We start from the raw sequence: 14355 nt of genomic DNA, 5'->3' as shown, positions 1-14355 counted from the left end.
TATTGAGCCTATAGGTTCAATATATTTCTTGAAAAAATTAATTAAAAAATCTATAGCCTACAGCCTATATATATATTGAACCTGGGGCGGTAGGTGCAATATATCGATAGGCTATATAGATTTTTTAGTTTTGTTCAAGCGATAATATGAACCTACTCCCCCAGGTTCAATATATCACTAGATATATTTTTCTTATTATTTTCTTTTTTCAAGTGATATATTGAACCTACCCCCCCCCCCCCCCCCCCTCCCCTCCCCGCCAGGTTCAATATATCTATATCCCCCCAGGTAGTATATATCTATAGACTACATATGCTTTTTTTTTTGGGGGGGGGGGGCTGATAAGGGGATAGAAAAGGTTAAGAAAGTTTTTAAAAAAGTCAGAGAAGGGAAAGAGAGCAATGTAGCCTTCAGCGGGAGAGGTACAAGGAGATGGCGTAGAGAGAAGGGGAGGGGGCCCAGCCACGAGGTGACAAACCAGGCAAAGCCCCCTAGTTTCAGAATTGCTGGAAGAACTTAGGTTGAGGAGACCTCAAAGAGAGAGCAGGGCTCCAAAGAGTTGTGAGGAGTTTACCCTATCCTGGTAAAAGGACACAAAGATCATTATGTCCCATGGGGAGTGAAGGACTTAGGGGTCAGTATCTAGACTTGCACTGTCCAGCAGACCTGATGTAGTCTTAATACATCCAACAGCCTCTGATTAAAGGTCCAGTGGTATTGTCTGTTTTTAGCGCTAGCACGTTTCACCCAACTGTCTGTCTGTGTGTCTGTGTTTCATGTATCTTGACACGAGTGTGCTGGAGACACGAGTGTGGTTGAGTTGTGATTATATTAGCCCTATTATCTCCACTAGAGGCAATAAACCTAGCAAAAATATTTGCACCATTTATATTCATCTATATCCTATTCAGAATGTATTCTATCTACTGTAGAATGAATAGGAATTGTCATGAGTTGTCTCATGACTGTTATTTGCATGAATGATAGTCTGTAGCACTAGTTACAAGTTGGCTCATATTCCTTTGCATCAGCCCTGTTAAATGTCATCACCACAGGAAACAAAAAAGACAACTGTCTTTTTCAGATCTCTAAGTATTGTGGTCAACTACAACTTGAAACAGGACCGTGCCGTGTCTGAGAGAACTGTCTATTGTTAAAAAAAAATGGTTCTGCCTAAAATTGAGATTATAGGAGGGAAAGTATTCCAACTTCTTTGTCTTTTCTTGGGACCATATTCCTGGTCTATTTTAAATCTGGTTTCAGATCCTGACTGTGTCCCTGCCGTGAAGTCTGAAACAGGACTAGCCTACATGCTTGAGAACACATCTGGAGAGCATCTGGAATTAGTTATAGAGAGGAGGCTTCCGAAATATCCAACAATTGTCCGCCACACTATTTTTAAAATAGTGTGGCGGACAATTGTTTTCAATTGTTGATGCAATAAATAGGGCTAATATCATGTTTGTCTTGTCAGCAAAGTTTTAGTTTATTTTATGTAAGTTGATTGGACTATCAATCACAAAGAATATAATTCATATGACTAAATTGTACACACTTGACTATAAAAAATAATAGTATTTCTTCTACCGCAGGGATTGTTCATATGATTGAAAAATAGTATAAAATAGCACATTGCCGATGGTAGGGATAAGGTCCTTGGTTTAGGCTGTGGAGCTGGCTGTCATGGCTCTTTGCTGTGGGAGTGCTCTGTTTAGCAAACACAGGCGATTACAGTGAAGCTCGGTGAATGCCTCTGTAGTTATTTATGATGCAGGGTTTTCTAGGATCAGCCGGGGAACCATAAATTATAGTTTGCCCTCATCTTGGATGTTTGTTTGAGGATACATTTCCCACATTCTGAATAGAGACACTGTAGTCCTGTTTCCAGAGTTTGTACGAGTCGGTTTCGCCTCCCTGTGGAAATATTTGTGAAGTTGAGAGTGCTGTTTATTCATGCTTAATCGCTAAAATGGCAACCTGTAGTTACCTCCTAGTCAGCAGACCACCTGCAAACAAACCACCTTCAACCCTCTTGTCCTCCTCAAAAGTGTGTTGGCTAACTAGACAGGAAGGAGGAAGTCGTGGACACACAGACACCCCCACATGGTGAGGTCAGAAACCCGAGCCGTCAGCCCCAAGCTGATCTGTTTAATCAGCACATTGTATGTTTGTCTAGAATTTTTTGTCATTTAACAAAAGATTCCTCTCAACGATGGACCAATTGTGGCTTGCGTTGGTGAATTGTTCATGAAACAGCAGAATCAAAACATGTGGACACAAGTCATACATTTATTTTTTCTCCCATTCCTTATTTGAAGGACAGTGGCCAAAAGCACTGAGCAACATGTAATCAAATGGAATGCAAAACGTGTATTTCATCAAGAAAGTCTATCTCTGTGCACAAAGTACTGTAACTGATAGCTCTCCTCAGGTCGGGACAGGATATGACTTCCATACCGATCATCAGACATCACGATTTATATCCTCTGTCTTTAGGGATCCTTAAGGCGTGCCCACTGTTACTGTTGCAACGCCAACATTTAACAATTTTTATTTGTTAATGGCTGTTTCTAGAAATCTGCATCTGCTCAACGATTTAAAGCACTCCTGGGAGCCATGAAAAGAAAATATAAGCTGAAGGTTCGTCCTCAAGCCTCTCCCTGGTGTCTTCTAAAATACTGTTGAAATAGCCTGAGGTTCGGCATAGAGAATACTATTCTGTTTAATACTTTAATTCTCTCTTTTCCTCTCGAGTTTAGTTTCATTCCAATTCAAATACAATTTATACTGACACTTTGAAATTCATCATTTTAAATATTTCAACGATAATCTTTAAAAAAAATATATTTTTTGTAAAATACTTCATCCTTATGTCTGCTGTGGGTCATTATGAATTATCATTTTTGAATACATCAACTTTAAGAACTTTGTGCTTGGTCCCATTTAGCTCCAGGCGACGTTAATGCATCAGATGATTATTAAAACAATGGTTTGGTTCATATTGCAACTCTGCCGTTATGGCGGGAATGTGTCTTGGGAAGAAGGCCTCAAGATGGCCACCGTACACTTGAAGGGCAACATTACACCGTTTGTCACGTGTCAGTTAAAGACCTCTGCTTTATCAAGTGGATCCCAGAGTTAATATAAAGGAGTTGGATTTTATGTTGACCCAGCTCACTTCACTTCTTTACAAAGGGTTCAAAATGTCTGCAGATCAGAACCAGGAGAGAGCCCAACATGGACTCATGTGCATTTTCAAACGTGCACGCTCATTGTGCTGTGGTAGTGTGTGTCTTGTGGGTCAGGACAGGGGTCTTCTAGTCTTCATGGTCCTCTGTCAGACCTGTAGCACCGATAACAGTGTATTTAGTAGTAGTGCACACGTCCAATAGTTCCTGCTCCTGTCCCCAGAATATCTGGTTGGCCATTCCTCCAGATCTCCCGGATGATTCGCTCCCTCTCCTCCAATCGCTGGGCTCGCTCCAGCTCCTCGGCCGACGTGAAAACATTCGGTGCACCGTCCAATTGGCTGTGGTGGTGGTTGCCGATAGGAACCTCAGTGCTGGTGGTGGTGGTAGTGATGAGGGGAGGGGTCATCGCCACGATGACCTCGTCTTCGTCGTCGTCGTCATCGTCGCTGTCGTCCTCGTCTTCGTGGCTGGCATCCTTCAGCCGCTTGTTCTCGAGGGTTGCGGGTGGGACAACGATCCGAGGCTTGCAGGAGATCCGGATCACCAGGAGACAGAGCGTCAGCACCAGACCAAAGCACACCCCGATCACAAAGTAAAGACCAAAACTCTCTGGGTTTGCTGCGAAGAAGAGACACACCAAATATCATCTGGGGTCAGACGGTTAGGGGTTGGACATTGTATACAGTAAGACAAGTGTGTGGGCTTGCAAAAGGATCTTGGCCAGCAGGTGGAGTTTCATTGGGGATCGAACCCAGCACCTTTTGACTATGATGAAATTCTGAACATGATCTGGCATAACACATGTTGTATCTCAGGAACACACACTGACCTTTAATGTGAGCGAAAGCGGCGATGCTGTTGCTCAGCAGATCCATCTCCTTCCTCTTCACGTCCATGGTTGGTCTTCACACCTGGGGACTGACATACATCAACGTTAGTTTTGGTCAGACAAAGCCAAAAGTACCCTAATATTGGAGGTTTGCGGAAACCAAGATACCTCGAGAGCGAACACCCTCTAAGTGACCACCACCTGGTTTCATATTCCAGACCAACAAACCCCCACCTCCTCCTCCGTGTGGCGGTGGAGGAGGAGGAGGTGGTGCATGGAAACTTTGAAGCGAGACCACCAGCCAACAAACGCTCCTCTGTATCATCAAAATGTTCCCACCTCCACTGGGATCATCTGGCACATGCTGCCTGACCTCTCCGATCTCAACTCTGAACCGGAACTGACCCACTTTGAAAGGTTTTGGCTCTCTCCTGGTGTAGACCAACAGTCTACACCAGAGTTGTAGTAAAAAACCTCTGGTCTGTGCTCCCCTCTAGTCCAGTCCTCCATGGTTTACGTGGGTGTGGGTCTACATCAGCTCAACTCTGAAAGAAGCTATTGTTGGCCTTCCCAGACGAGTCTCTTCCCCCCCCCCCCGGTTGTGACTCCTCCAGGATTCCGAGGAAATTTCACACTTCCCGCCCAAGAAACCACCCACCCAATATTGTCCGGTTCCCCACGTGCGTAATACAACAGATCCTTGTTTTATTTCTCTACGATAGAGAAACAACAGATAATGTTGTTGTTGATTCTTTTTTCTGTTGTGTATTTATGAGGACAACCCCCCTGGTTGATGGCCTCCTTCATGGCTGATTTCCTTTCTGAGGGACGCAAGCTGTTTCCACTCAGAGTTTATCTGAGTTACATAGAGCATTGTAACACCACCCCCCCAAGTCTCTAGCAGTTTATGCTGACTCTAGGTTTTGGTGGTCATTGTTCCCCTGACCCCTCCCCTCCCTTCCTCCAGGCCTAATGACATCACAGCGCTGGACTCGGGTACGAGGATGCAGCTGTTGATGGATTCAGAGAGCAAAGGAAAGCACAACAAACAGGTATACCCTTTAACAAACCTTAACCTTAACCTACCATTAGCCTAGCTCTAACTCTAAACAAACAACCAAAAAAAGATAAGAGTGCATTTTTCTCATTCTTGGGTAGGTTCTATTGCAACAAAACCTCTAACCCATTGACCTAACCCTTAAACCCTAAACCCTCAATCGATCAGCCCCCCATCATTAGCCCTAGCTCTACCCCTATCTGAACCCTAATCCAACTCTACCATCCAACCCTCAATTTACCCCAACCCTGCCCCGGAACCTAACTACCCTACCCCTTACACACCATGTGTCCTGTTTCATTGAATCATCAACCGTTTCCCGGAGGTTCAACATGTGCTTTGGGTTACGGCCCTTTGAAGGAAAACAAGCAGCAACATTTAGCTGAGATATGAAAAGACAATGAGTCTGTGAGCCGTTTAACCTGTAGCAGTCTCCCCCTGAATCAAACCACATGTACTTTTTTGCACAGATCACATGGATTCCCTGAAATCACCCGAACCCTGACCCTGCACCCTGTGTGTATCTTCGTTTAGCGCAAAATGGCAGCCAGTCACAACCTGGCTGATGTTCAATGCTGTCGTCTCCACGAAGAATGCTGCAATCATCCTGTTTATGTGTTGATATGGGGACACATGGAGACCACATGTAGCTTGTAGAGTTTTAAATGCCTCTCTGGTCCTCCTGGGGAAGGTCTGAGCAGAGTGCAGATGAAGCAGTAAAGATCTAGAGGAACTCACCTCAAACTGAAGCTCTGTCTTTTAGTTCCAGCTCATAGTGAGGAAAAGTTGGAGGTCTCTCTCTCGTGCTCTCTCTCTCTCTCTCTCTCTCTCTCTCTCTCTCTCTGGATCGATGCTTGTGATCTTTGCTCCCCTGTTCGTTTGAACACCCTAAAGCAGAGAGCAAACACGCATCCACACACACACTCGTCAAGCTTCATTACACCAAAACCTACCCAGGCGTTGCGTTTGCAAAGCACACAGTGACGGGGCTCATTCTGTTACCATGGGATACAAGATACAGCTAGCGATAAGCAGTTGATCTTGTATTTGTACAACTCGATCTGAATGGATGTGGAGTAAAATACATAGGCCTAGATACAGAGCTGCAAATAAAATGTAATATGTACAAAATAAAATGCATACAAACATATGAAGTCGACTTTGGAGATGTGTTCAGTAGAAGATCACATAAAAGTGGAGAGACAGAAGAATTATATTAAAATGATAACAAAATGTAAAAGGTCTGCTAACGCTAGCTGTATTTCGGTTGGTTCAATAGATCCCCTCTCTGCTGCCCATGACAGATTCTGATCTGTCTGGGCTTTGGGTTGATCCTCAGTGCGCTGCACTGCCTGACCTTTCAGGCTGACTGTCTGGCCGACTGATCATTGTTTGACTCTATGCCTTGTGGGCCAGGGACAGAAGCTGTCTACACAACAACCATCTCCAGGTCAATCCCTCCCAGCAACTTTGCCTTCCTGCTTAAATACCGGACAAGCCCCCCTAGCCCCCCAGCCACAACCCTCCATGTTCCTGGAAGCTATTTGGTGATTCACACCTGCCTTCCAACGAGCTGTTTAGCGTTCCTCTCTGGGGTAACAAAGTAAAAGTCTTGAGTGACTCCGCTTTTCCCTCGACCAAGGTCACCTCACTGGAATGCAGTGACCTCTAGCCTGTCACTACCCTTGTATTTGTTGACAGACGGTTACGACAAGGAGAGCAGTTGGGGTTAGTCTTACCCTGCCTCTATTGTTGTGCTGTGTTTTATTTTTGCCACAAGAGTGAAATGATTAACAGACATCCACCCCCCCTTGCAGGGCGCCATGACTAAAACGTCACGTTGACCCAAATTAGCTTTTCAAGTTGCAGATGTGACCCTTTTCCAAGCTCAAAGTTTTACAATAAAATGGTTGGTAAATATCTAGAATGAAAAACAGCCCTGATTAATGTAGCAGTGGGTCACGTGAAAACAGACTCTGTTTGTTCTGTCATTGTATTACATATTGTATTCTAAATCAAAATACACTCTTAAACAAAACACTCTTTGTTCAGGCCAAGCCCATCTAAGTTATGCCCATTCATTCAATAGGAAGTATTATATGCTAATCCTTCACTCTTTAAGTCATTTGTCATCTTAAGGTGAAATATGGAGAACACAGTGTTGTCACAGTTGGAAAAACATTTCAAGTCATCTGTCAAATTTCCACACTATCCCGCCTTGTCCAGATTTCTCTCAAATGAACAGTTAGTTCTTTGACTGAAAAAATGTCTAACCCACCTTTCGTCAATCTGAGGTCCACACATTCCTATTCCTTGTCGTTGGTTTCCAATGGCCCATATAAAAAAACCTTTAATTTAATGACATGATCTCGGTTTTCTAATCTATGTCTTGAACTACATCATGACTGACGTGAAAAAGCTTAGCTGATAAGAACAAGACCAGATAAACTTCTGCAGTCAGTCACAGAGGGAACTTCTTATTCCACAGCTACAGAGATAAACACTGAATGTTGTCACATGCCCCCTTGAAAGAGGTCAGGCTATTTCTGTATTGTTTGGTTTGGAAGGACAGACGTGACGTAGAAGAAAACCAACTACCCCAAACCAAACGATCTTCTGACATTTCATCTGCTATCGCCATGAAGACCTTCCTTCCTCGAACCAAATGCCTCTTTCCTCAGACGTCCGGACAACAAACCACTTCTGGGCTAAGGATAGAAACATCTCCATTGTCTACCCACTACCGGGCTGTTATCTAGAAGACAGGATGATTGAGGTGCTGTTGACCGCAACCGTGCTCGAACGGGGGTTAGCTGGCCACCGCCGAGGCCCTTCTGCAAACTGGTGGTTCACCAGCGAAGAAACAGACCGAACAACCCAGGGGTCTGTGAAGAAAAAAGTCCTGACCCATGTGTGGAGTTTATTCAGGTGCTATTTTAAATCCAACAATCAAAAAAATGTCCTGCACAAACAGAAAGTCAGACTTGTGTCTTAGTTATAAGGGCCCACATCGCACTGCACAGGGAAGAGAATATTTTTGATTCCTTGAACTTTTCTTCCTACGCAAAAATTCTTGGCAGGCAGCTTGGTTGAAGGGAAAATGGGCCAGATCTTTAGTTTCACCGCATTTCATTGTTTTCCTGCACATACCCCCATAAAAGCCCTGATGAAGGGGGTCTTTAACACTGATTTGTTTAGTTCATTAACTTTGCCAATGTCATCTTTCATTTAAATATTCTTAAATTTCCTCCTTTGATTTCTGAGCTGTTAGATGTGTCTTTAATGACCCGAGGAAACAGATCAACTAATCTGTGTAACCACTTCAGCATCACATGATCCTCTAGGATAAATAAACCACATTACCCCACAGCTCCTTGGCTGGGTTTTCTCTTTCTCCTTATGTCTCAGTCTTGTTCTGCCCTTATCTTGGTAGCTGATTAAAGGGTAATGGCTTTTCCCAAGGTGCTCATCACCTCCTACGGAACGCCATACACAGGAAATGCAGATCTTTTGCACTGGTCTTCCTGCCCATATTTTCCGTCAAAGGGTTTCTACTTAGAGTTAAACATATACTTCTCATCCAATCAACAGACTGTTGCAAGGTTTTCTCTCCAAGGAATGCTTCTGGGCATCAAGTGATTCAGTAATAAACCTGACCTTGTTCGTTCTTGCTGAAACCACAGAGGTGTCCAGCACTCGCCAACGTTTCCATGCAATTAACATCGACACCTTTCAAAACCACACTCCTTGGTCAAGGTGTCTGTTAAAGCGTTTAGTGAAAGGTACTCTCTCCCTTCACACACGTCTCACTTTCCCTGGCATTTGGGACCCTCCTTAGGGTGTACTGATTTAGAGAAAGTAAAATATGTCTCCCCAGTTGCCTCTGACAGGAGCTCCAACTATGTTAAGCTGAAGTGCTGTTGGGCCTTGGTCAAGGCATGCCAGGTTCTAATGGAGAAGGCCTTGTTGGGCTTGAAAGACTCACAGACATGTGCTTGTCATCAGCGTATAGATGCACGGCCCAACAGGTTAACTCGACACCAGGCCTGAACCAGTCCAAAAGAGAAAGAAACGATCATCAAATACTTTCAAAGTTTAATTTAGCCTGAACTGTGTCTGTTTGTCCACCAGGCTCAGTGCTTATCTAGGGCTTAATCTGCCAATATACTCTGGATACATCGTTATTTTTCAATACAGTTGCCATAAAAACTATTTACCCGGCTTTGGAAATACACACATACCATGACGCACGCGTGGTCTGGCACACACGTTTTAATCATGCCGGATATTAAAGTGTTTACAGTTCGGAAAGAAAGTTTCATTGGCAATTATTATGACTGCATTAAGGTTGAAAACTGAGATTGAAGTATTGTTTTTGTTTCCTACATGTTTCCTTATATAATGTTTATAACCATATAAAGCATCTCAAACACAGATCCTTGTTGTTGAAGGTCATCAGAGTTGATCACATGAGGCCAGCGTCCCCAAACCAGAAATTAAGTCATGCGTTGTTGAATGTGTTTAAGATCTGAGTCTGAAAGTGTTTCAGATGTACAATAGGAGGCATTGTGTGTACTGTCTCGAGAGCTATACACGTTCTCCTCCATTCTCAACTTTTAACCACCCTTAATGTTTTATTGCAGGCACTGTTTAATTTCTGAATAATATTCAGCTCAAGGCCATTCAGATGATGCTGAGGGAATTATTGAAATAACTTTCAAACAATAACTAAATGTTGAATGTTGTCTTTTGTTCACTTCTTACATGCTTGGTTATTTTGGTTCTACAATGCAGACTATTGCCTTGTGGCTTATTTTTGGTGGGTTTTGCAGTGCTTGGTATCTGGTTGAAGGCAGCATCCAGTTTGTCCGGGTGAATACACACCAGCTGTCTGGCAGACGTTCAGGGAAAAGAGGAAAACAAAGGAAAATTCAAAATCAAGCTCCGATACATATTTGAAAAGAAAGTTAAATTAATCAGTGCCTCCAACTCTGCGCTCCCCTGCGGTCCAACACAGACAGAGCCATGGTATGACCTGCAACCCAAATATAGATAAGTATTAAATACATGATGTTTGGAAAGCTGGAGTCCCTGCAGATAGGAACAGAGCCAGTGTGTCCTGTGGTGCATGGTGCATTGTGGGTAATGTCAAAGGAGGAGACAGAGGAGGTGTAGGCTATTGCAAGTGGTTAATGGAGAGCAGATGTGGGAGTGAGATGGGAGACAGGGACAGGGTGAATTAGTGTGTAAATCTAGACGAGATGTTCCACAGCCTTATGCTGACTTCATCATCACAATCATCATAGTTACCAGGGATGTCCCAAAAGCTGAGGCCTCCTGTGTACGCCCGCCTGTATTTACCCCCTGGTTTATTCAGTGTGTGCATGTGTGTGTGTGTATCCTGTGTATACATGGCTGAGTTTGCGGTGAGAGTGGGTGTGTGTGTGCATGCCTGACTGCTGACAGTGCGTGTGTAGGTGTAGGAGTCTCCCCATTCAGCACGTTTACAGACAGCTGTGAACTTGTGTATACGCTTTTAGATTTAGAGGTCCTGGTTCTATTGGATTTTTATTTTCTTGACACGCTGGAGTAGTTGGTTTGTGCATGTGCTTAGTGCTTCTGTGCTTGTGTTTATGTGTGTAAACGTGTGTAAGACAGAGAGGGAAGGGAGGGAGAACCAACAGGTTTACATAAAGAGGCTTCATATTTTCTACTCTATTATGCACACACACACACACACACACACACACACACACACACACACACACACACGCACACCCTTAGCCATTGCTCCATGCTATCTGGAGCTCATTATGGAAACACGAGGAGAACATGTTAACTTCACACAGCGGGAATCAAACTCGTGAACTGGCGATCATCAGCAGTGGGCCCCTTATGGGCCCTGCTCTCAGGGGCCTTCATGTCTGGAGCAGAACCAGGCCCGACCCGGACAGGGAGGGCAGGGTTATCTAGAGGTTAGGGGTTTGACTCCCAACCTAAAGGTCTGGCTTCCATCCCCCATGTTTGCCTTTTACCTGTAGGCATCCCTGAGCAACGTTGCCATAAACTATTCCTTAATTATATATACTTATATATGATATCTTTCAAATAAATATTTTGATTAAATGTGTGTGTGTGTGTGTGTGTGTGTGTGTGTGTGTGTGTGTGTGTGTGTGTGTGTGAGTGTGTTTGTTTGTAGTGGTGTGTGTATGCGTGCATGCTATGGAAGCCCAAAATGGTCACACATACTCGTTGTAGATGTGTATTGATTTACATCGATTTCAAATTTGGAGTTTATGCTTCCATAACACTGCATTTTAAGTCAAATGTGTAAAATGTGCCAATTCAGTATTTTTTCATCACTATCTAATTCCTTGTAGTTATATCTCATAATATGGGCTGAATCAGCATCAGTGTTTTAATTTGTCAAAAAACACAGTCTTTATGGTGTGTTAGCCCTCATGAAAGAACTGTGATTTGCATTTTTTAACCACTAAAATTTTGCATTTTAAGGGGAAATAAAACGCAGTAGGGTTATGAAAGCTTAAACGCTGAATTTTACATCAATCTTAATCAATAAACGTCTACAATGAGGCATAGTTGTGACCCTTTCGTGCCTTCTGCAGCGTGTGGTCATGCTTGAGTTCCTGTTCCCTTGTACTGCATCACCTCCATATGGAGAGAGGCACCATGACAGATCAGACATGTCAGGGGTTGACCTCTGACCTCTGGTTCTAGCAGACAGGTTAACAAGCCTCCCACTGAGACCAAGGTTATAGGAGAGAAGGAGGAAGGAGACATAGGAGACGAGGAGGTCAGATGAAAGGATAGGAGGAGAGCAAGAGAGGTCACACACAAGTCAAACGTCCCCAAACATCCCCCAGGCCCCTTAGCGTTAACACTTAGCCCTCGTTGGAGCTTATCTGATGGGCTTTGGGACTCACAGGCTGGGCCTAACCCTCAACCAGAGAGACCCCACATCCACCCTCTCTACACTGATAAGAGACAATAGAGGGAGAGAGAGAGAGAGAGAGAGAGAGAGAGAGAGAGAGAGAGAGAGAGAGAGAGAGAGAGAGAGAGAGAGAGAGAGAGAGAGAGAGAGAGAGAGCTATAGATAGGGGAACTCAACAGGGCTAAATTCCCCTATATTTTAACATGCTTGTTTGTGTGTTTGGAAAGCAGTGTGTATGTTTCTGAGCATGTGAATTTCTGAAAGGTTGAGAGAGAGAGAGAGTTTCAGAGGCAGTCCCAGTTGAATGATGCTTATTCATGCGTATGTGTGGATTAATGTTGGATAAGAGTGTGTGCGCGCGTGTGTGAACATCACATTGTCCCGCTACAGTTTTCTCCTTTCCTGTTGTCATTTGCCCTCAAGCCTCCCTGTCTCTAACCATACAGCGTGTAACACTCTCTTTAAGTTCCAGTGTGTTAGGGGTACATACAGGCTGAGTGGTATGTTGTATAACAGCAAGGTATAACAACAGCATGTAACATATGTATGTGTGTATGGGCTGTATAAGCAGTATGTTAGAGCAGGTATACAAACCGTGTGTCAGAGCAGTTACATAAACAGTATATTAGAGGTATATGTGTTAGAGAAGGTATATAAATATTGTGTTAGAGGTATATGTGTTAGAGAAGGTATATAAACAGTGTGTTAGAGGTATATGTGTATCAGCAGGTGTATAAACAGTGTGTTAGAGGTATATGTGTATCAGCAGGTGTATAAACAGTGTGTTAGAGGGATATGTGTGAGCACAGGTGAACAGTGTGTGATGTGCAGACCGGAAGCTTCAGGGTGTTTGTCTTGCGAGGACGTGTGGTGAAGATCAGATGATGATACCATTGTCACGCCAGGGACAGATATACAGAGCTCTCGCTCTCTCTTTCTCTCTCTCTCTCTCTCTCTCTCTAAAAGAGGATTCTGCTCTTTGAGGAAGAGAACTCGGCTCTTTGAGGAAAAGGGAAGAGCTTCTCTCAACACAAACACACTGAACTGATTTTAATGTTTAATTTCAGTGATAACGTAGGTATACTGCCGTTAAAGAAACCCTCAGAATACTCAAAAATAATATTCCTGCATAGCATGAAGCTCCATACTTCATGTATTCCCTTTTACTACGCCCCATCTACTACTTAATACTACTCTGCATGCATATACATCGTCTTTTTCTTTTTACATTTTGACATTTAGCAATTGTATACGAAGGATGGTTTTACTGCATAGTACACATCTTATTCAACACACTACACGGGTAATTCTGAATAACATTTTTTTTCATAACATTTCCCATGACCTCCCTTTATACAGCTTATACTGACATACTCTACTCATATTGCTACATATAGTCACTGAAAGTCCCTTTTGATAAAATCATTTAAATAACCAAAAGTTAATGTAGGGTATGTAAGTCATCAAGCAGGAAACCATGGTATGATTTTAAAATGTAGTGACTACTAAGTTATGTATAGTGAGACTTCCACCATGCATCCTCCACATCCAAACATCCAGCTCCATTCAAACACACAGTAAAGCGTGTGCACTCATGTCTAACATGATTTGTTTTAAAAACACCCAGACATATGGCTAAAACACACACACACACACACCCACACACACACACACACACACACACACACACACACACACACACACACACACAGACACACATCCAAAACGTGCACATCTAAAAATCTAAAAATCACACGTGTCTAAAACACACACACACACACGCACACACACACACACACAGACACACACACACACACACACACACACACACACACACACACACACACACACACACACACACACACACACACACACAGTCGGCAATCCATGCGCTAACATGCAACTCACCAGGTAGTGAGGTCATGAAGTCCAAAGAGACGACTTGGGTCTCTCCCTGCAAACCGGGGGAAACAAGACCGGCTGATCCACGACCCACAACCCTACAGCCCTAAAGTCCTGCAACCTACAAGTTGGAGAGCTACACAGAGACTGTGTGTGAGAGAGGAGGAGGGGTTTAGTGTGACTGCAGGGAGAGTGTGTGTATGCGAGAGGGCGCGAGGAGTGTGTTTGACTGCAGGGAGAGAGTGTGTGCGAGAGAGGTTGTTACCTCCCCTCAGAGTTGGAAACTGAGTCACAGAGTCTCTCTCTCTCTCTCTCCCTAATTCCCTCCCTCTCTCTTAGTCTCGACCCCTCTCTCTCTGTTTCCCTCTCTCAGTCCCTCTGTCTCGCTCTCTCTCTCTTTCTCTCCTCTCAGATGGAAAAAAGG

The 14355-nt window shown here is 43.8% G+C and overlaps 1 protein-coding gene across 2 annotated transcripts; it reads right to left on the bottom strand.

Moving 5' to 3' along the window:
- Window positions 1-1708: 1708 nt before the first annotated feature.
- Window positions 1709-14108, bottom strand: eva1ba (eva-1 homolog Ba (C. elegans)). Of its 2 annotated transcripts, XM_079746466.1 has the most exons (4): window positions 13938-14108; window positions 5816-5965; window positions 4021-4109; window positions 1709-3809 (listed from the first exon to the last, which is right to left on the bottom strand). In XM_079746466.1, exons 3-4 carry the CDS (start codon window positions 4085-4087, stop codon window positions 3367-3369), a joined length of 510 nt encoding a protein of 169 aa, XP_079602592.1. In that variant the 5' UTR covers window positions 4088-4109; window positions 5816-5965; window positions 13938-14108; the 3' UTR covers window positions 1709-3366. The 2 variants fall into 2 exon arrangements, with proteins under 2 accessions (XP_079602592.1, XP_079602591.1); XM_079746465.1 differs by lacking the exon at window positions 5816-5965.
- Between the last annotated feature and the right edge of the window lie 247 nt (window positions 14109-14355).

The sequence above is a fragment of the Pollachius pollachius genome (assembly GCF_949987615.1).
Source record: "Pollachius pollachius genome assembly, chromosome: 1".
Lineage (NCBI taxonomy): Eukaryota > Metazoa > Chordata > Actinopteri > Gadiformes > Gadidae > Pollachius > Pollachius pollachius.
The sequence above is the reverse complement of the archived record's forward strand: the minus strand, read 5'-3'. Positions and strand labels throughout refer to the sequence as shown.